This window comes from Nannospalax galili, unplaced genomic scaffold, assembly GCF_000622305.1.
Source record: "Nannospalax galili isolate Female #2095 unplaced genomic scaffold, S.galili_v1.0 scaffold786, whole genome shotgun sequence".
Lineage (NCBI taxonomy): Eukaryota > Metazoa > Chordata > Mammalia > Rodentia > Spalacidae > Nannospalax > Nannospalax galili.
Genome location: NW_008355774.1, coordinates 2,682,317 through 2,706,013, shown reverse-complemented (window position 1 = coordinate 2,706,013; position 23,697 = coordinate 2,682,317). Strand labels below are relative to the sequence as shown.

General features: G+C 41.0%; 1 protein-coding gene and 1 pseudogene across 1 annotated transcript in view; one reads left to right on the top strand and one right to left on the bottom strand.

Moving 5' to 3' along the window:
- LOC115067688 (F-box/WD repeat-containing protein 12-like) overlaps positions 1 to 23,697 on the bottom strand; it is a 33,586-nt gene that overhangs the window by 2,016 nt on the left and 7,873 nt on the right. Inside the window, exons 5-9 of the mRNA XM_029556131.1 lie at positions 5,341 to 5,550; positions 3,637 to 3,795; positions 3,116 to 3,343; positions 1,698 to 1,785; positions 1,411 to 1,589 (exon numbers count right to left, since the gene is read on the bottom strand). Coding sequence (XP_029411991.1) covers positions 1,411 to 1,589; positions 1,698 to 1,785; positions 3,116 to 3,343; positions 3,637 to 3,795; positions 5,341 to 5,550 — 864 coding nt within the window. The remainder of the gene's footprint in view (positions 1 to 1,410; positions 1,590 to 1,697; positions 1,786 to 3,115; positions 3,344 to 3,636; positions 3,796 to 5,340; positions 5,551 to 23,697) is intronic.
- Positions 20,004 to 20,436, top strand: LOC115067684 (annotated as a pseudogene).

Genomic DNA, 23,697 nt, shown 5'->3' with positions numbered 1-23,697 from the left:
TCATCCTCGGCAAGCACTCCACCAACTGAGCCCTGCCCAGCTCCCAGCTCCTGTGCTTTAATCACTGGAGGCACACCTGCAGTGGAATGGTAGCTCAAAGGTACATGTGTATATATTGTCTTAGATGGTGCCCCAAAACAGCATAAATATCATAACAGCAATAATCTGGCAGCAAACATTTATAAAGTACATGAAGGATAAGACTTCCATATATAATATATCAAAACTCCCTTTTTTTAATCTTCATTTTTTGGAAATAGGGTCTTATGAAGTTTCCCAGGTTGGCCTCAAACTCATTAGCTAGCCCAGGCTGACCTCAAAGTCTTAATCCTCTTCCCCAGTTCTCCTTAGTGCTGGGATTAGAGGCCTGCCCCATCACATCCTGCTCAAGTAAAATAATATGGATGAAGGCAAGAAGCCCAAAGGAAAAATCAGCCAAATGGAAATAAAGGCAACTCACTAAAGAAGCAACACAAGAGGCAACTGAATTAAAAAAGGAACAAATCTTGCAAGTAAAGGTAGGATTGAGAGAGCACTGTCTTTCCTTCACTGTCTGTGGGAGTTCAACCAAGTTTTCTGGAAAGCTCTTTCATATCTACTGCTGTGATGCCAAGAGACTGGAAATTCTCTTTTCTTTTGGAATTTCTGATCCTCTGTCACCACCTCATGAGTGTTGGGCTTACAGGTGTGCACCACCACACCTGGTTTTATGTGATATTAGGGATCATTAATTTATTCACATATATGCAGAGAGAATTGCAAAAGCTCTATTATAGTCTTCCATCCATTTTTATGTAGAAATAAAAAAAAATTAAGGTGAACATTTCAAGTCATGATCTGGGGCTTACCAGGGTGGTAGCAGACTCCTCCTCATGTGTTCTAGATGACAGCATCTCTTGAGGTGACGGCCTCCCTCCTCCCACATGTATACATGCAGGGAACCATCCTGAGATGTGGCAAGGACATGGAGAGAATCCTTCAAAGGACACACAGATGTGAGTGGACAGGAGTCAAGGTCAGGTGAAAACACGGGGACATGATCAGTGTGATGGCTCAGTGGGTAAAAGTACTTGCTGTGCAAGCCTGATGACACAAGCTAGCTCCCTGGAACCCACATAAAGGTGGAAGGACAGAACCAGCTCCACAGAGTCGTCAAGTTGCTTCTACATGTCACACTAAATGTGCACATATGCAGATTAATGATAAAAAAGTTTTTTTTTTAAACCTTTAAAAAAATAGGAGGGGCTGGGTATGGTGGTGCACACTTTTAATCCCAGCACTCAGGAGGCAGAGGCAGGCGAATCTTTGTGAGTTCAAGGCCAGCCTGGTCTACATAGTGAGGTCCAGGCCAGCTGGGGTTATAGGGAGACCCTGTCTCAAAAAAAAAGGGAGGGGAATCACCCTACATACCACCCATAAGTTTCTGATGTCTCTCTGGTGATCATCAAGTTGATGCAGCTGGAGGCCATCAATGGTGCAGAGGAACAAAGATGGTCCACTCCCAAAGACAATCACATTTGCATCACTGACTCCCATCAAATTTGGTGTGTCTATATGTGCAGGCAACAGGAAATTTGCAATTTGCTGTGCTGTTTTCATACAAAAAACATACATGTAAGCATGCAGGCCATTTTCAAATCATTTAGTCAGCACAATAAACAAATTTGAGTGAAAAACATACTCCCTTTCTACCATACTCCAGTCTGCTGGGACAATGAAAACAGTCCAGGGCTCTGACAAGTCCATGTAATTGACCATGGTAAGGTGTGCTATGACACAGGAACACTGTGGAGCATCAATAACAGCTTAAACATCGGAAAGGTGCCTATACTGAGAAAGGACATTGGAACTCAGGCCTTAACATAGTATGTAACTGAAACATGTCTGCCCAAGGGAGCGGGGTGGAGTGTAGTGGTCACTTGAATATGAGCATCAAACAGGCACAGGATCACACCCAGCTAGGAAGCCCTTTTGCTCCCTTTAGAAAGGCAGACATATTTAAACACATTTATCATTTACTGTGAGTATCTGTGGGATAGGGAGCCACTGTTTTTTTTTAAAATAATCGTTTTTGCATTTATCTATCATCTATCTCCCTATGTATCATATATCTCTAGTGTATGTGTGTCTGTCATGGCACAGCATGCATTTGGAGGTCAGAGAACAAGTTGCAGAAGTTGGTTTTCTTCTTCCTTCATGTGTGTCCCAGGGAACTGAACTTAGGCTGTCAGTCTTGGTGGCAAGTGTCCCTATCCACTGAGAAATCTTGTTGGTTCCATAATAACATTGTTACTGTGTTTCTGTTTTTTAAAAATACTATTTATTATTATTATTATTATTATTATTATTATTATTGTGTGCCTGCTAAACCATTTACAAGCCCCATATTTTAAACTTTTTGAGATAAGGTCCAGCTATATTGCTTAAGTTTGTCTTGAACTCATGATCCTTCTGCTTTGGCCACTTGAGTTTCAGGACTATGGGCACACCAGCATGCCTGCTTGAGCAGTAGTTACAAGGTGGGAGGCCTACCTATGACAGTTTCTTTGTTGCCGGTCTTCTCCAGTCCTAGATCAAATGTGGTAAATCCTGTGTGTCTGGTTCTCCGGTACATCAGTGTTATTCTGTTTTCTCTCCTTGGGATCCAACAGGCTCTGTAGCAGAATGGAAGTGGGAGACAGACATGCAGGGGGGAGCAGTCCTCTAATGAACAAAGTAACTGTTCTGTTAAATACACCTGCGGAGAGAGTATCACATGGGGAATTGGTGAAGAGGGACACTACAGCATCTTGGCACATGAGTGACTCCAGGCAAGTGTCCTTTGGAATGAATCCTCATGTAGCGGGATCTGTTCTTTATCCCAGAGAGGGCTGAGCAATCACTGCTTCCACTCTGTAACTCAGTGTTCCTGTCCCTGTCATAGTCACGGATAGAATGGATCTCTGACGCAGACCACAGGGTCACAGTCATCCTGCCACATGGAACTCCTCATCAGACTGAGGTTAAGAAGATTTTCCCTTCTCAGAGAACTAGTGAAAGGGCTACATTTTCTTTTTATTATTTTTCTTTTTTTTTCTTCTCTTTTTAATGTGGAGGCTTTGAGATAGAGTCTTACTGCGTTTACAGCAAGCCTCCTTCCATTAGACTCCCCACTTCCCACTCCCCTAGAATCCACCTGAGAGCTGGGGTAACGGGCTTGTGCCACCACATCCAGCACTGTTTTTAGCACCTTCCTTCTTAATTCCCTGTTCTCTGGTGCCCAGTTCACAGGTACCATGAGACAGATGAGCTTCTCCTGAGGACTTCCTCGGGACTGATACATTTTTATTTGCTTTTTGACTTTCTAGCAGGAAATTTAGGAAAGCAAAAGTGAAGGTCCAAGGACCCTCCCTTCTCTCACTCTCCATCCACTGCCTGGGCCAGGCTTTACAAACACATTAATAAACTGCTTTTGTGACTGACTTTGCTCTGTCTTCAGAGCATTGTATCCTGACTGTCAGAAGGGCTTCTGCTTGTGATAAAGTCTTAGAGGAAAGGGAGCCGGATGCCTGGACCTCCTTGAGGTTTGAAGCTCCCCTGACTCTTCCTAACTTGACCCTCCCATCTGGAAATTGAAGTTCCCAGAACAGCACCTACCTTTGGGAAGACATGTGGATGTATCTTACATGCAAAGACCCATTTATTCTCAGGAGAGCAGTGTAGGAGTTGAATAGGATATTCAAATCCTTTTACTTTAGAAAGGTACAATAACTTAGGCAGCGTAAATGTGTAGATGTGACCCTCACAATCGCCCACCTGAAATCAAAGCATCAGCACCTATCAGTAGAAGAACACATGAAATCCTAAAGTACAAAAGAGGCAGCACTGACAGGTCTGAGATATTGTACCACTTATTCAATCCCATAATTGTTATCCAAATCTCTACCCTGCCTGCTTCTCAGATGGTGGGGATGGTCCCATAGAATAAGACCTTCTAGTGCTGGGGAGTTGGAGAGATGACTCAGAGCTAACATCACTGGTTGCTCTTCCAGAGGACCTGGGTTCTTTTCCCAGCACCCACATGGTTGCTTATAACCATCAGTAACTCCAATTCCAGGGAATCTGATGCAGTATTCTGGCCTCCATGGGCATGACACACATGTTGGGTATGTATATACATACCAAACATTCATATAACATAAAAATAAAAATACATTTTTTTATTTTTCAATTTTTTTCTTGTCTTTTTGAGATAGGGTCTCCATGTAGTCCCTGTAGTCTCCCTGTAGCTGGCCTGGAACTCACTATATAGACCAGGTTGGCCTTGAACTCAAAGAGATCTGCCTGCCTCTGCCTCCCAACTGCTGGGATTAAAGATGTGCACCACCATGCCTGGCTCAAAAATAAATTAAAAAAAGACTTCCTAGGGCTAGAGAGATCATTCAGTGACTAAGAGCTTGTACTGCTCTTGTGGAGGATCTGAGTTTGGTTCCCGGCACCTTGTCAGGCTGCTTATAGTCACCAGTAACTCCTACTCCATGGTATCTGACACCTCCGTCTGGACTCGATGGGTATCTGCTGTCAAATGTACACATACACATACATAGACACACACAGATACATATAAATAAATCTTACAAAATACCTTTTTAAGTCAAATAACTCTTCTGAAGGACCCCCTGGGACATCAACACTATCAAAATTCACATCTTTCTATTGTCTGTCCATGTTCATAGACTCAAGAATGGAAAGCAGTTGAAAGACGCAACACAAATATGAAATAATTCAGGAAATGCTGTGTGTGTGGTATGTGTGAGTGTGTATATGTGTATAGTACATTCAAATGTATGTATGTGGTGAGTGCCTGTGCACACATGGAGCCAGAGGAGGTGGTCAGGTGTCCTGCTCCTGCAGGCTCCACTTTATTCCCTTGGGACAGAATCTCTCATTCTGGAGCTAGGCTGGCTGCCAGCAAGCCCACTGGATCCTTTCGTCTGGGTGCTTTACATCACTGGGCTTACAGACACATGCAGCCACATCCTACTTTTTACACCTGGTGAAAGGGATTCGAACTCAGGTCCTTCTGATTGCATAACAATCACTTTTAGTCATTGAGCCATCTCTCCAGCCTCCAGGAAGTTTGTTCTTTTTTTTTTTCCTGCAGAAGAAATTGAGGAAATTCATGTGAGGTAGGTCAAAGGATATGATGGTATAGAAGTTTCTATGGCTAAGAGTGGTTGATACATTGTGATTTAGTCTCAGGTAAGAATGACTACAAGATGACTGATTGAGATGAGACAACAATGGGCCCCCTGGGCAGTAGGCATTTTGTGCACATATTCCAGATTCGGGGTTACTTACCATCAAGAATGGGATATTCTTTGTAACAAAAGCTTTCAAGGTATAACATCCTTGAGATATGTTTATAGCAGCCAGAGAGTCTCTATCTTGACAGTTCCACACTTTGAGGGTTCTTTGAATATCTAGAGTGATGGCGAGCTGCATCTCAGGGAGGGTAGCCAGATTGATGATGATGCTGTCCTGGACTGGGCTTGACCAGATCTTAATGCCCTAGGGAGCAAGAGCAGCACTGCATTCAAGGATCTCTGCATATCCACTGTGTTCATCCCACCAGCTTTATTGGTAAGCCTCCTCTGAATTGGAGCCACTTCTTGCTTATAAGAAATGGATATAAAACTTCTAAATCATCTTTGGCCAGGTATATGTCTGTCATCTGAGCACAGCAAGCCAGAGGGAGGAGGATTACTGCGAGTTTGAGGCCAGCCTGGTGTACATATCAAATTGCAGACCAGTCAGGGCTACATCACTAGACCCTATCTCAATAAATGCAAATAAAACATTTAAGCATCTCAATTATTTGGGGGAGTGAATGAGAACAGGAACTATTCATTATGCTTAGAGTAAGAAACTCACTACTAGAGCATAAAGAGTAGGGCTGGCAAGGTGGCTCAGTGGGTAAGGGTGCTTGCCACCAAGCCTGATGACCAGAGTTCAATCCTTGGGACCCATATGGTAGAAGGAAAGAACTGACTCCTGAAAGTAGTCCTCTGACCTCCACATTTGCAGTGTTTAGTGTGTACACTAAGCACACCCTCCTCCCCCAACAGGAACACACACAAAGGTACACACATAATAAATAAATACAATTTAAAAAAACTTAGAAAATCAGACTCCCTCTGCTCAATAATTTATGCCTTTTTCTAACAGTGCAGCATCCATCAAGTTACTATCATGGCTTCTTTGGAGCCAGTATTATATTTCATAACAAATAAAAACTACTCAAAATTTATAAAAATTAGGAAAATTCTTATTCCACCATCAACTCTTCTACATTGCAAACAAGGCAGAGAAGTAGCTTCTCTTGCAGACATTCCTTTAGCCTTTTTTATTCTGTGAGGTTTGTCACATGAAAAACAGAAGAGCATAAATGTAAATGTGAATTTAATAAAATATTAAAGACAACTACTAAAATCACCACTTCTAAGCCCTAAGTCCATTTTAAGAGTATTTATTTTCATGTTTTAGTTACATGTTTCTGTGTGTGTGTGTGTGTGTGTGTGTGTGTGTGTATGCCATGTGTGTGCGGGTGTCCACAGAGGTCAGAAGAGGGCACCAGATTCCCTGGAGCTGGTGTTACAGACAGTACAAGGCAGTGAACAGGATGCTGAGAACTGAACTTTATCCTCTGGAAGAGCTTAAGTTAAGATAGTTCTTCACTGCTGAGCTATTTCTCTAGCCTTGCCCCTAACTCCTTTTCCATGGGATCTATTAAAAACCCCTCCATCCCACACAAATATAATCTCCCCTTTGAGTCAATCTGTCTTTGTTCCAAATGTCACGTCTACTTTGATTCCGTTGAAATCAGTCTGTTATAGTGTTTATTAGCATCTAACAAATCATCCTCAAATGTAGTGGCTAAAGCCATATTTCTGTTATCTCCAATCTTCTGTTCTCGTTCTAGGTCTCATGAGAGTGAAGTCAAATTTCACTGTTAGTGTAGCTTTCTCAGCCTGGTACTGGTGACTCAGGCCTGTAATACCAGTACTTGGGAGGGAGAGGAGGAAGGGTTGGCAGGAGTTTGAGGTCATCCTGGGCTATAGGGTGTGTGGTAGGATAACCTGAGAGCCTATCTTAAAGCCTCAAAAGAAAACAAGATAAAAGTCCCAAGATCATTCATTGGGCACATTTTCAGTGTACCATGAGTGACGATGCTACTCAACATGTGTGAGACCCTGCCTCCAACAGCAACAGCCGTGACCAGCAAGAAAGGACTAATGCTCATTCTGTCATTATATAACAGACTCTTATCTCTTTATAAAAAGAAATAAGGAAATCCTTGAGAGAACAGAGGGCAGGCAAGATGGAGGCATTGAGGTATCCATCACTCACCTGCTCCTCCACAGAAAAGAATCAAAACAGGTCTATGGCTGCATCCTGAGCTGAGTGACTGCAGAGCACTGGATTTAACAACAGAACAATGGAAATCTTGTAAAATTCATAGAACTGAGAGGGACATAGCAAGAGAAACAATAATACTGTCACCAGCTACCATACTCCACAGCCAGACTCCAGCCAGTCTCCCCTCCACAGGGGTAAGGAATTAATTTTGTTTCTCAGAGAGCCCATGAGGCACTGTGGCCAGAAGCTATCTTGAGAAGAAAGCTATTGTCTGCATTTAGACTGCTCTGGGGTCACAGTACCTGCACAGTTCCATGTCTCGGACCCCACAGACATTCTACTGCACAGACATTCTATTTCACTGGCTCAACAGGAGACCAGAGCACACAGGAGTGACTCTTACAACCTCCCCTGGGGAGTGCTGCACTGTGGGGGAACTGGTATCACAACGCTGAGGTAAACAGTGGGTACCACTCTTAGGAAACACAAGCAGAGTCAGGCACCTGTGGCTTCCAGTAGGTGCTAGAATTAAGGGTGTGTCCTGTGTGATTCTACCAACCCTCTCCCAGTTCTGCATATGGGCTCCCATCTCTAAAAAAGCAGAGAGGGAACAGAGAGTCCCTGCTCCTCCACACAGAGGGATTCTGGGACTGTTCAAGCAGTGCTGTACAGCTCCAGCTCACCCACCACTCCTGAGGCATACCGCCTAAGAAGTCCTTAGAAAAATGATACCCAGGGCCAGCCACATTCTCTTCTCTTTTGTTCCTTGGGTAAGATGTCTCAATCCCTGGATGACACCACAATGGAGCCAAGCCTGTGACAGTGGTCCCTTCCTAGGAGAGCACAGATTCTGCTTATAGGCAGGCACACCATAGCAGCAGCAGACAGGAATCTCACATCTTTTGCTTCTACTGCACCTAAGTGGTTCCCATGCATTGGTCATGACCACATCTTGTCAAATGCTGCTGACGAGACTGGGTGTGAATACCATAGGGGCAGTCTGTAGAGACGGGAAGAAATGGACAGATTTCTGAGTGTAGATGACTTACTAAAACTGAATCAAGAGCATTTAAAAAAAAACTTAAGAGCAACGCCAAGTGCATATAGTGGTCTGCCTGTAATTCTAGCACATGGGAGGCAGAGTCAAAGCATTCCCCTAGAACAAGCTGGCTAGACTGGTGAAGGCAGTGACCTCTGGATTCAAATGAAAGATCCTACCTCCATATATCAGATGGAAAGTGATTGAAGAAGGCACCTGATGTCAACTTCTGCCATCCACAGGTATGTGCATATACATGCATGCATACTCATACACACATTAATACACTTATAAGAATGTATGCATACCACACATACACATGCAGGAAAAAAAAGAAAAAAAATCCCAACTAAGAAAAGTCCAGGCACAGATTGATTCACTGGTGAATTTTACCAAACTTTCAAATAACTAATCCCAATATTTCTCACACTATTTCATAAACAGGAAAGGAAGAAACGCTACCAAACTCTTTATGAAGCTATTACTACCCTGATATCAAAACCAGATGAAGACATACCAAAGAGGAATAACAGAATGATCTCCCTGATGAAAACAGATACAAAATTATCAACAAAATCCTTGCAAAATGAATTCAAGAACATACCAGAAAGATCATGATCAAGTTGGCTTTATTTTAGAGATGCAGAGATGGTTCAATATACAGTCAATAAATGTGACAAATTAAACAAATTAACTCAAGGGGAGAAACACATAAATAAATGCAGAAAAGGCTTTTTAACAAATCCAACATCCCTTCCTGATATAAGTCCTGAAGAAACTTGGAACAGAAAGAATGTATGTCAACATAATAGAGGCTATATATGACAAACCTGTAGCTAATCCATATGAAAGGGGGAAAACTTAAAGCTTTTCCATTAAGAGGAGGAACAAGACAAGGATGTCCACTTTCTCCACTGTTATTCAGTATGGTACTGTAAGTTTTTTTTTCTGTATTTTTGAGACAGTGTTTCCCTGTAGCCCAAGCTGGCCTAGAACTTGCTATGTAGAGCAGGCTGGCCTCGAACTCCCAGAGATCCACCTGCCTCTGCCTCCCGAGTACTGGGATTAACGGCGTGCACCACCATGCCTGGATGGTACTGTAAGTCTTAGCTAGAGCAGTAAGACAAGAGATGCACATAGACAGGACACAGATAGGAAGAATTCAGTGTTCTTATTTATAGATGACATGATTCTATACCTAAAAGACCCTAAAGATGCCACCAGAAAACTCTTAGAACTGATATATGTGTGCAGCAATGTGGTAGGATACCGAATTAACATTAAGGAAATCAGTTACCTTCCTATATATACCAATAACAAACCAACTAAAAAAATAATGGAGATAATCTCATTTACAAAAACCTGAAAAAAACAAAAACATGAGGCTAAACCTACCAAGGATGTGAAAGGCCTCTTTGAAGAAAGGAACTGGGGGAGATGCTAGAAGAAAGAGCTCTCCTGCTCTTGAATGGAATCAATATTGTGAAAATGGCTCTTTCCATAAGCAATCTACAGATTCCATGCAATGCCAATGAAAATTCTAATGTCATTCTTCACAGAAATAGAAAAAATAATTTTAAAATTCATTTTGAAGCACAAAAGACCTGGAATAGCTAAAGCAACCCTGAGCAAAATAGATAAGTCTCTCCTGCTGGCTAGTAGGAGCCTGGACTTCTTCATCCCATGACCTTTCCTGCATGCAGACCTTTTGAGACTGCCCGAGAGTGCCTGACTAGCTTCCTGGGTGAGCTGCTCAAATTACTCCATGTCCACACACCTGCTTTGGGACCATTTGCAGTCCCTCCCACTGCTCCAGGGCCAGGCCCCCCTGCTGGCTAGTAGAAGCCTGAATTTACTTGGTCCATAGCCTCTTCCTGTACCACATACCTTTTGAGACTACCTCACTCAGCCCCAGTCTCAGGGATGAGCTGCCCAAATTATGCCATGCCCATCCCTCTGCTTTGGGACCATCTTCAGTCTTTCCCACTGCTCCAGGGCTCAGGCTTCCCTGCTAAGTAGTAGGAACCAGTACATCCATTTCCCATCTCCTCTCTGTCCTTGAGCCTTGGCACTATCTATCTGAGGCTCCAGAAGTGCTCCTAACTAGCCAGGGCCTGTTTGCCCTCCTGGAGAGCTCCCTAGTAGTCTCACTGGAGCCATATGGTCTCTCCAATATAAAATCAAAAGAGAGAATCTGAAGCCTAGACCAACCAGTTTTTCATGCCTAATCAGAAAGCAGCCAAGGTATATGTATCAATAATAGAAACAGAATCAAACTTCAACTCAACAAAGGAAGGCATGAGTTCCTTACCAGAATCACAAACAAAAGAAATCTGCATTCCAAAATTATAATGAAAAAATAATATGAAAAAGAAAAATATGTTCCCACCAAACATAGTTCTATAGAAGAGTTCTATAATGAGAACCTCCTAGAGGTAAACCAGGACACAGAATTTAAATGAGTAATCATAAACATGATCAAAGAATTCAATGAATTTAAAGAGCATACAACTCAAAGAACTAAAAGATAGGGATAAACTTCTGACTGAATTCACAAAAGAGACAGAAATATTGAAGAAAATGCAGATTGAAATGAAGAAGGAAGTGAAAAACTCAATAAGCCAATTTGAAAGGACAGGAGAAAGTTTCACCAATAGAATTAATGAAATGGAAAGCAGAATGTCAAGACTGGATGAGAAAGTTGAAGAATTGGACTGTTCAAGAAAAGAATATGAAAAATTAAAAAAAAACCCCATGAATGTAATATGCAGGAAATGTGGAACATCACAAAAAGACCAAATTTATACATCATAGGCATAGAAGAAGAAGAATCCCAGGTAAATGGTATTGACTAGATCTTCAACTGGATTTTAGAGAAAATTTCCCAAAATTATAGAAAGACATCCCCATACAGGTACAAGAAGCACATAGAACACCAAGTAGATAGGACCAGAAAAGCAACTCCCCATGGCATATCATAGTAGAAACACTAAATGTACAGAACACAGAGAGAACACTGAAAGCTACAAGAGAAAAACAAGCCACATACAAAGGAAAACCCACCAGATTTACAGCTGGCTTTTCAATGCAAACTATGAAAGTCAGATAAGCCTGAACCAAGGATTACCAAGTTCTAAATGATCATAGATGCCAACCCAGAATACTTTACACAGCAAGGATGTCTATCATGGTTGAAATGGAAAGAAAAACCTTCTATGACACAAATCAGCTGAAAGAATTTATATCCACCAAACTAGCCCTACAGAGAATACTCAAAGCAATATAAAGAACAGAAAAAAGGAATGACTATGCCTAAGAGGCAACAGAAAGAAATGAAGGAGTGTATATTTGTGGAAACACAAAAATTAGGCCAAGACTGAAAACAAAATGATGGTAACCTATACACATCTTTCAATAATAACTTTAAATATCAACGGCCACAACTCCCTAGGCAAAAGACATAGGTTAGTTGAATGGATGAAGAAACAAAGTCCATTTTTTTTGTTGTCTTCAAGAAATTCATCTCACCTTCAAGGACAGGCACTACCTTAGGGTGAAGGGATGGGAAAAAATATTCGAAGCAAATGGCACCAAGAAACAAGCAGGGGTTGTAATTCTAAAATTTGATAATATAGACTTCAAACTAAAACTAATCAGAAGAGATAAAGAGGGTTACTTCATTCTGATCAAAAGAACAACTGACCAAGAAGATATTACAATGATAAACATATATGCACCAAACTCTGGTGTACCCAATTTCATAAAAACAGTACTACAGAACTTTAAGAAACAGATTAACCACAACTCAGTAAAAGTAGTGGACTTCAATACCCCACTATTTCAACTGGACAAAGAATAAACAGAGACACATCTGAATTAAATGATATTATAAATCAAATGAACCTAACATACATCTACAGAACATTCTACTCAATCACCACAGAATACACTATCTATTCAGCAGCCCATGGAAGTTTCTCTAAAATTGACCACATACTGGGACACAAAACAAACTTCAACAAATACAAAAAAATTGAAATAATTCCATGCATTCTATCAGATCACACATAATAAAGCTTAAAATTAATACCAAAAGAAGCTCTAGTAACTATATGAACTCATGGAGATTAAACAACAGACTCTGGAATGATGAATGGGTCAAAGAAGAAGTTAAGAAAGAAATAACAATATTTTTGGAACTAAAAGAAAATGATAATACGACATCAGAACCTCTGGGGCACTTTAAAAGCAGTCCTAAGGGTGAAGTTTATAGCTCTAAGTGCCTACATTAAAAAATCAGAAAGAGCACAAATAAATGACCTAACAGTGCAACTCAAGATGCTGGAAAGGTGAGAAAAATGAAACCCAAACCCAGCAAATGAGAAGAAATAACAAAAATCAGAGCAGAAAAATAATGAAATTAAAACAAAACAATACAAAGAATCAATGAATCTAAGACTTGGTTCTTTGAAAAAATAAATGTTAGGGACAGACCCTTAGCCCAGTTAACCAAAAGAAAGAAAGAGCACCTCCAAATCAACAAAATAACAGATGAGAGGGGAAACATCACGGCAGAAACCAAAAAGATCTAGAAAATTATAAGGGAATACCTTTAAAAAACCTATACTCTATTAAATTTGAAAACCTAATAGAAATGGATGGATATCTAAATTCATGGGAGCCACCACAGCTAAACCAAGAAGAGATCAACAGCTTAAACAGGCTCATAACAAATTAGGAAATTTAAATATTAATAAAAACCCTCCTGACTAAAAAAGCCCAGGCCCAGATGGATTTACAGCAGAATTCTACCAGACATTTAAGGAAGATCTGCAACTAATACTACTTAAATTATTAAAAAAGATAGACACAGAGGGAGAACTTCCAAAATCCTTCCATGAAGCCAGTATCACTCTAAAACCAAAATGAGGTAAAGACAAAAGAAAATGAAACTATAGACCCTTATCCTTAATGAACATAGATGCAAAAATTCTCAACAATATTCTTGCAAAACACATATAGACACATATCACACAAAGAACTCAAATAAGAAAATAAACAACCCAATAAAAAGATGGGCAATAGACCTGAACAGAGAGTTCTCAAATGAAGAAATAAAAATGGCTGAGAAACATCTTAAAAAGTGTTCAACATCCTTAGTAATTAGAGAAGTGTAGATAAAAACCACTTTAAGTTTCCACCTCACCCCAGTCAGATTGGCTAAGGTCAAGAGAACAAAAGACTGCAACTGCTGGAGAGAATGTGGAGAAAGAGGAACACTCATTTTTTGCTGGTGGGAATGAAAACTCATGCACTATGGAAAGCAGTGTGGAGAACTCTCGAGAAACAAAAAACGAACCTACCATATGATCCAGTGATACCACTCCTTGGCACATACCCAAAGGACCCCTCATACTCTAGAGATACCTGTACATCTCTTTTCACAATACCTAAGAAATGGAAGCAACCTAAATGTCCCTCAACTGATAAATGGATAATGAAAATGTGGTACATTTACACAATGGAGTTCTACTCAGCAGTTAGGAAAGATGAAATTATGAAATTTGCAGGTAAATGGATGGAACTAGAGAGTGTTATTCTAAGTGAAGTAACACAAACACAGAAAAGCAAGTGATGTATGTTCTCCTTCTTTTGCAGATTGTAGCACCAATCCCTTATGTGTGAGTATATATTCTGATGTAACACCAGGATCCAGGAAAAAGGAAAGGATACAGGGAGGTAAAGGAAAAGAAAGAACCCGAAAGAGTGGGATAGTAGGGAACAGATTTTACCAGGGTGGAGGTGAGGAAAGTGGGAGTGTTCAGCTGGGAGGAGAGGAGGGAGGGACATGCAAGGGGCCACAGTGTGGAGGGGGAGAGAAGTCAGGAAGAAGGGGAATGGTGGGAGGTAGGTGTTATTGGGGGGAAGATGGGGATGATGGGGGGACTGGGACTTGGGGAGGGAGGAGGGAGGCCAGATGGGAAGAAAAAGAGTAAAGATGAATGAATGACTCTTGGTGGGGGGCTAGAGAACCCAGAGGAAATGTGTTATCCCTGAAACCCCATGAGAAATGCACATATAGTGTCTAAACATTGGTGCATATGTATATCTAGGGGCTGTTTGGCAGGGAACACAGTGCCAGACAGAAGAGACCTCCCTTGTGGTTGGTGAGAGTAGTCCAAAATGATGTGGGCTGTTGCTAGAGCTCCTGGTTATCTCCCAGAACTGGTAGATGGGACCGTACTGATGAAGACAGGACATACTTTGGATACAGGACTTGGAGCAAGGGAGCAGGAGCTGACCTCAAAGCCTTCTATCTAAAGTTTAGTTCTCATAATACTAGATGGTATTAGTCACACTGCTGAGGGAGAAAATCAGTCAGTAGTCTGGCTCAGCCCTAAAGTCTCATAACCACAACTGGCATGGTAAACTATCTCTATCAGTGCAATTGAGGCACTGTTGTTGGGGGTGGGGGTAATCAACAACTATCTAATTGGACTTAAAGCCCTCTCAATGGGAGTAAACTCATGGGTGGCACTGTAAACTCAGCCAAATACACATGGCTGGAGAAGACATAGATCCTAGAGAAAATCCTATCTCTGTCATAGCTCTAGACAAATGAAATTACCATATGCTAAATATAGATCCTTATATTTACAGAAATGCATACCGTATACCACTCATCAAAGAAGATTCTTCTTGAAACAGATGGAGGCTACTGCAGAATTCCACAATTGGTCACACACAGAGAATATATGTCTGAGAGATGCCCAACTCTAGGTGACACTTTTATGGTTGAACCTCTACACCTAAGACTCATAGAGCATGGCAGAATGAGGGGTAGAGAGAAAACTAGTGCATCCCTCAACTCTCACCAGTGAAGCTTCCTTATACAACAAAGTGTGATGCACACAGAAGGACACAACTGGTCAAGTTTTAAAGAATAAGAGACTGCAAAGTATATATCCTTGGATAGGACTCCTATGTTGAAACTCACCAACCCATGGCTCAGGGACCATTGTGGAAGAGGGAGTGAAATATTGTAAGAGCCAGGACTGGTTCATGAACACATGGAAGCAGAGGCTTTCAGGCCACTGAAAGCTTGCATATGTGAACTTGTGGCAATGGTGGCATTGAGCACAGGACCCATGCCCCGTCAATTAAACAAGGGTCCAGAGGGGAAGAACAAAAATGGGTGGCAGGCCAGCCCTAGACTGAGAACTATTGGAGACTGATTGCTACTTGGGGAGGAAAAGCATACCTTGTTTTTGATCTCTGGATGGGTTGACTGGACTCCAGTGGATGAATTTGCACTGAGGGACATCTGGGTATAGGTGCTTGACTGGATAGGACTTGACATGTAAGGTAGAATGTATGAAGTCTGGTGGGGGATGGGAGTGTGGATGGGGAAGGGGGTCTGGATTTGATTAAGAACTGTTGTATGAAATTGCAAAAGCTCAGTGAAAAATTAAAAAAAAGGTCATTCACCATGATCAAGCCAGCTTTATTCCATAGAAGCAGCGATGGTTCAATATACATAAGTTAATAAATGTAATGTCATATAAATGGACTTAAGGACAAAATTATATTGTCATCTCAATAGATGTAGAAAAAGTCTTGACAAAATTCAACATACATTTATGTTAGAAGTTCTAGAGGGAATTGGACTGGAGGGAACACACCTCAACATAATTAAAGCCATATACAACAAACCCACAGCCAACATCATTCTAAATGGAGAAAAACTGGAAGCATTTCCATTAAAATCAGGAACCAGACAAGGATGTCCACTATCTTCACTATTTTCAATATAGTACTTGAAACTCTTGCTAGAGCAATAAGACAAGAGAAGGAAATTAAAGGAGTACTAATTGGAAAGGAGATCAAATTATCCCTATTTTCAGATGATATGACAGTATACACAAGAGATCCCCAAAATTCTCCCAGAACACACCTAGAAATGCTCAACACTTTCAGCAAAGTGGTAGGTTACAAAATCAGTCTACAAAAATCAATAGCCTTTCTAGAAATCAACAATGGGGACTGGAGAGATGGCTCAGTGAGACTGGAAGTTCTTTCAGAAGACCTAGGTTCAAATCCTAGCACCCACATGGTGGCTAACAACTGTCTGTAACTCTAGTTCCAAGGGATCTGACGCCATATTCTGTCCTCCATGGGTACGGCACAACATGGGTGAACTTACACACATGCAGGCATAATGCTCATACACATAAAATAAAAATAAATAATTCAAAAATTAAAGATCTATACAATGAAAATTTTAAATCTTTGAAGGAGGATATTGAGGAAGACACCAGGAGTTAGAATGATCTCCAATGCGCATGGATTGGAAGAATTAATAATGTGAAAATGACCATCCTATCAAAAGCAAGCTATAGATTCAATGCAATACCAATCAAAACCCTCATGACAGTCTCCACAGAATTAGAAAAAATTTTCTAAAATTCATATGGAATCACAAAATACCCTGGATAGCCAATGCAATCTTGAGCACAAAGAGCAATGCTAGGGGGTGGGAGGGTAAATTATATTACAGAGCTATAGTCATAAAAAGATCTTGGTACTGGCACAAAAACAGATACATAGATCAATGGGACATAATTGAAGACCCAAACAAGAGAGCATGCCATTTCTGTAACCTCGTATTTGACAAAGGTGTCAAGAATACACACTGGAGGAAAGACAACATCTTCAGCAAATGGTGCTGGCAAAACTGGAATCTCCACCTGTAGAGGAATGAAACTAGACCCTTATCTTTCACCCTGTACAAAAGTCAACACTAAATGGATCAAAGATCTCAATTTGAAATCTGAGACTCTGAAACTGTTAGAAGAAAACATAAGCAGTATCCAACAAGATGCGGGTGTAGGAAAGGACTTTCTAAATCAGACATCAGTTGCTCAGGAATTAAGGTCCACAATCAACAAGTGAGACCTAATTAAGCTTTAAAAACCTTCTGAATAGTATAGGAAACAACCAATGGAGTGAAGAGGAAGCCTACAGAAGGGAAGAAATTTTTCACCAGCGACACACCGGACAGAGAATTAATATCCAGAATACACAAAGAATTCGAAAAACAAAGAATCAAGAAACTAAATGATCCAATTAAAAGATGGGCCATGTATCTGAATAGAAAGTTCTCAAAAGAAGAAAGATGGCTAAGAAACACCTTAAAATATGTTCAGCATCCTTAGTAATTAGGGAAATGCAAATCAAAATCACTTTAAGATTTCATCTTACCCCAGTCAGCCTGGCTAAGATCAAGAGAACAAACGATACCAAATGATGGAGAGGATGTGGGGAAAATGGAAAGCTTACTCACTGTTGATGGACTTACAAACTTGTGCAACCATGAACCCTGGTTATACTGGGTTATACCACTCCTTGGCATATAGCCAAAGGACTCACCCTACTGAAGAGATACTTGTACATCCATGTTTGTTGCTGCTCTTTTCACAGTAGCTAAGAGATGGAAGCAACTTAAATGTCCCTCCACTGATAGAGTTCTACTCAGTGGTAAAAAAAGATGAAATCATAAAATTTGTGGGTAAATGGATGGAACTAGAAACTTATACTAAGTGAAGTAACAGACTCAGAAAACCAAATGAATATATTTCCCTCATTTGTGAGTCTTAGCACCAAATCCTTATATGTGAAGGTATTTCCTGATGTTAACTGCAGGACCCAGTACAATAAAAAGAAACCATGGAGGCAAAGGAAAAGAAGGAGGCTGAGAGAGAGGAATTGTAGGAGATAGGTGTTACCAAGGGGGAAATGGGTAAATTGGGGTTTTTTAACTGGGATGGGAGAGGGACGGTTATACAAGGAACCATGGACATAAAGGAAAGGAGGAGATCAAGAGAGGGGGGATCATAGGTATTAACAAGGATAAAATGAGGAAAATGGTGGTACTTTAACTGGGAAGGGAGGAGAAAGGGTTAGACAGGGAGAAAGAGGAGAGATAAATAATGCTTAACTGATATGAAAAAACAGAGGGAGATCTATTAGTTCAAAAGCCTACTGAAAAATACACACACAATAATGAGTCCATGTGCATAGCTGAAGGCTATATGACCAGAGACAGTGCTAGACAGGAGAAACCTCCCTTCAAGTTGTCAGGGTAGTTCAAGAGACTCCCCAAATCACACAGACTATTGCCACAGCCCTTGATTGCCTCCCAGAACTTGAAGGCAAGACCCTATTGCTGAAGATAGGACATACTTTGGACACAAGAATTAGAGTAATGGAGCTGGAACTGACCTGGAAGCTACCCTCTCCAAAGGTTAGCTCTCATAGTTTTGAAGGACACTATTCAAACTGCTAGGAGAGAACATCATTCGATTGTCCAACCCCAGCTTTAAAGCCTATAACCACAACAATGATTGGCACAGCAAACTATATTGGTGCAGTTAGTGGCATTTTTATCTTGGGGGCTACCTAATTGGACTTAAAGCCCACTCTATGGGAGGGAACTCATGTGTGGTACTATAAACAGCCAAATGCACATGACTGAAGAGATCATAGATCTTAGAGAAAACCCTAAGGCTGTCACATCCCTAGACAAATACAATTTCTTACTATGTGTTGAATATGGATCCTTATATCTACAGACAAGCATGCCAGTCACCACTCAAAGAAGATTCCTTTGCAACAGACAGAGACTATTACAGAGTTCTACAACTGGTCACACACAGAAAATAAGTGTCTGTGAAAAGCCCAACCTTAAGTGACACATCTACAATGGAACTTCTATACCTAAGGCTCACAGAACACAGTGGAACAAGGGGTAGAGAGAACACTAATGCATCTCTCAACTCTCATCAGTGAAGCTCCCTCATGCAACAGATGGCAATGAACACAAAAGGACACAAATGGCTTAAGTATAGAGAATAAGAGTGCAGAGTGAGGGTCCCTCTCAGGGAGTGAGAAGATTTTAAGAGTCAGGGGAGGAGGCACATGACCATACAGAAACAAGAGTCTTACGGGCTCCTGGGATCTTGCTCATATGAACTTATAGCAATGGTGTCAGCATGCAAAAGACCCATGCGAACTAAAGCAGAAAAAGCCCAGCATAGAACTGGGGAAATGGGCAGCAGGATCCAACCTTAGCCAAAGAACTATTAGCAGCTGTTACTGCTGGGTGAGGGAGAGCTGATCTTCTTTGAGGGAGAGACTCTAGATAGATTGACTAGACCCCAGTAGATGAACTTGTACTGAGGGACATCTGGACACATGGACTTGACCTAATGGGCCTTAACATATATGAGAGAATGCATGAAATCCAGTGGTGGGGTGTGGATACAGGATAAGATGATTAAGATGTTTTGTACGAAATGCATAAAAATTCAATAAAAATACATTTAAAAAAAGCAAAGGCTGAGAGGTATCACCATTCCTGATTTCAAGTTATGTTACAGTCCTAGTAGCCAAACCAGCATGGTACCAGCACAAAAGCAGACAGACAGATCAATGGATTAGAAAGGAAGGTCCAGGTATCAAGTCCAGAGTAAGGGAGTAGGGGACTGTCACACAGCAAGAGTGAGCAATGCCTATATCAAAGGGACTTGTTTCCATTACCTCTTAAGGCAGTAATTCTGACAGTGAAGTTGAGAAAAAGTTAAAGAGGAAAAAATCAACTTGCTCCAGAAAAAGTTGTAAAGAAACAAAGTTTAGGGAAACGTTGTGAGCTTTAGTATCTTCCACAGAGTAGCAGAGGTGATAATGTGTTCTTGATTGGGAAATGAGGTGTGTCAGTATCCAGGACTTTAAAAGGACAGTTCTAATTGATTTATAGAATATCAGATGGACCTGGAAGATGAAATGACACCAGAAAGAAAGAAATTTCTTTAAATCAGCAACAATGAAGCCAGCCGAAGGAATGGGTTTCTGATGAAGATAAGGCAGTAAGAAAGCCATCAAAAACCTGTACTATCCTATTTATTCAAATCTGTCTTTTGACACTGGCTTTTGTTTTCTAAATGTTTTCCAAGTTGTTGTATAGCTGGATTGTGGAACAATTTGTAAGCTGAATACATGCATCATTAAAAATGTTCCGAACAAACAAAAAAAGATCCAGGTATAAACTCTCACTGCTACTAGAACTTTTGTGGATGTGTAGGATGTGTGTACCCATATGTGTGTCCATGTGTGTACATGTAGATTCCAGAGGAGGATGTCTGATGTTTTTTATTACTGCCTCACTACTTTGAGACAGGTTCTCTCACTGAACAAAAAGCTTGCCATTTTGTTAGGCTGACTGTTTAGCAAATTCCTGTGGCCCACCTATTTCTAGAGATGCCCTAATTCTGGGGTTTCAGGCACATACACCCATGCTGGACTTTTTATATGGGTGCTAGGGATTCAAACTCTGGTCCTTACTCTTGCATAGGAAGTGCTTTTGCTCACTAAAACATCTCCTCAGCTCCAGTTAGTTGATTTTGGATGAGGATGACAAAAATAATCAATGGAAAAAAGACAACTTCTATAACAAATGGTGCTGGGAAAATTAGATGGCTACATGCAAAAGAAGGAAACTAGATCCATATCTCTCAAAAACCCCAATTCCAGCTGAAACAGCTGGAAACAGCTGGAGGGAAAAGTAGGGAAGACTCTCCAAGATGTTGGTATATGTAAGGACTTTCTGAATAGAACTCCAGTTTTTCAGGAAATAAAGCCAACAATTGATAAAAGGGATCTCATGAACTTAAAAAGCTTCTGTTTGGCAAAGGAGACACTTAACTGAGTAAAAAGGCAGCCTACAGAATGGAAGAAAATCTTTATTCATTACAAATCTGACAGAATTAATATCTAGATTGTACAAAAATCTAAATCAAAGAACAAGAAAACAAAAACAAATCAAAAAGTGGTCTAAGTTACTGAGCTGGAGAGATGGTTCAGTGGTTAAGACCATAAACTGCTCTTGCAGAGGACCTGAAATCGGTTCCCAGTTTCTACTTTAGCTGGCTCACAACTGTCTTCAACAATAGCTCCATGGGTATCCAATGTCTCTTTCCTCCTTAGGAAACTGTACTCACATGCACATAGGCTTACACACACACACACATAATTAAAAATAAAAATTGTCTAAGATTCTGTACAGAGAGTACTACAAAGAAATACAAAGGGCCAAGAAATATTTTTTAACCAAGAAATATTTTTTAAAAAATGTTCTACACCCTTAGCCATCAATGAAATGCAAATTCAAACTATACTGAGATTCCATATTTTCCCAGTTAGATTTGCTACCATCAAGAAAACAAATTACAATAGATGCTGGTGAGGATCTGGGGAAAGAGGAACTCATTCACTGTTGGTGGGAGTGTAACTTGGTACAGCCACGATGGAAGTAAGTGTTGCCTTTTAATAAACTTTAAAAACAGACACTCCATATGATTGAGCTCTACTGATCCTGGGCATCTTGCCAAAGGACTGGATCATACTACAGACACACTTATTCTTGTTTACTACTTCTTCATTTTCAATAGCAAGGAAATGAAATCAGTCTAGATGCCCATCAACTGATGAATGGAAAGTGTAAACAGAATACATACACACAAGTGGGATTTGATTCAGCTGTAAAGGCCATGACATTATGAAATCCTCAGGAACATGGATGGAATTGAAAATACTCTATCAAGGGAGGTAACTCAGGCTCAGAAAGGCAACCATCAAATGTTCCCTTTCATATGTGGATCCAAGTTTCTAATTTTTATATTTGAATGATGATGTGAGGGGTGAGTGTGTGGAGGAACAGGAACTAGAAAGGGGCCCATGGAGAGGGGGAAAAGAGGCTTTAGTGGAGGGGGAGAGTGGAGTAGTGGAACATGTGATACAAAAGTTGAAGAAGGAGCACTGGGGATGGAAAGATTTAGCGGAGATGTGAGGAGGGAACGGGCAACCCAAACCAAGGATCTGAAACCCACAAACAAACCTGGTAATTGGTAGGCTCATTAAAAAATAATGTCTGAAGAGTAACACTGTGTGAGTTGATTAATATGCTGCCCACAGTAGCCACGGATTATTAGATAAAGAGCCCAGCGCCAAAGGTGGGCCACTTACCTACAAATGCCCCTGAGGATGCCAAAACAATAGAAGCCATTGCCACTGCTCTTGACTGCCCACTAGTACTAGATGGTAAGAACCTACTGCTGAGGCTACCACATGGTTTAGTTGTAGGACAGAGAAATCAAGCTGGCACTGAGCTAGAAACTTCTTCCCTGCTCTCTAGTTCTCACAGTGCTAGAAGGTGCTATGTGGGTTGCTGGGGGAGAAATGTCATCAACAGGGTGTGGACTGCAACAATACTGATGGGACAGGCAAGATGAGCCCAGTGGTGCAATAGTGTCTGTTGTGGGACAACCAACTGCTGAGTGGATTTGATTCCTACTCTCTCAAACATGAGGACAGAACTCATGTTTGGTAGTGTAAAGCCAATCAGAACTCTTGTCTGGGGACCTCATAGGCCCTAGCCTTTAAGCTACTGTTGTTTTGCTAAATAGGCATGATATTCTTATAGGCAAGATGAGCCCAGTGGTGCAATAGTGTCTGTTGTGGGACAACCAACTGCTGAGTGGATTTGATTCCTACTCTCTCAAACATGAGGACAGAACTCATGTTTGGTAGTGTAAAGCCAATCAGAACTCTTGTCTGGGGACCTCATAGGCCCTAGCCTTTAAGCTACTGTTGTTTTGCTAAATAGGCATGATATTCTTATAAAGGAGGAGGGTCAACACGGAGGAATCATTTCCTCCATGCTTCCAAGAGGAGCCAACAATGGTCGAGCAGGACCTTTGACTTATCCTCACATGGATGGAGCTGGTAAAAGAAAGGAGCCAGGGGCTCCTCCCAACCCCATGGGACCCCTGAGGAACAAATCCTCTAACGACCTCAAGAGTAAAAACAAATCAGTTTATCTGGTCCAATTGTATGTCCTTAAACACCCAAAAGGGAAGTATAACCAAAGATTAAAGGGGCCAACATAATATCATAAGAGCATACATATACATAACTAAAAGTTACTCGACAAACAACAAAGCCAGACAGGCGATACCTTCAGTCGAGTTGGTGGCTAGGATAGATTAAGGCTCTTCCAGACAGTAACCCAACATACTACTAAAAAAATGAACAGCAGACCCCAATTCTAACCAAAGGAATACTGACAATGGATTGCAGTTGATGAGGAATAGCTGATCCTCCTGGAAGAGGGACCTCTGGCTGACTAGATTTACCAGAAGGGCAGA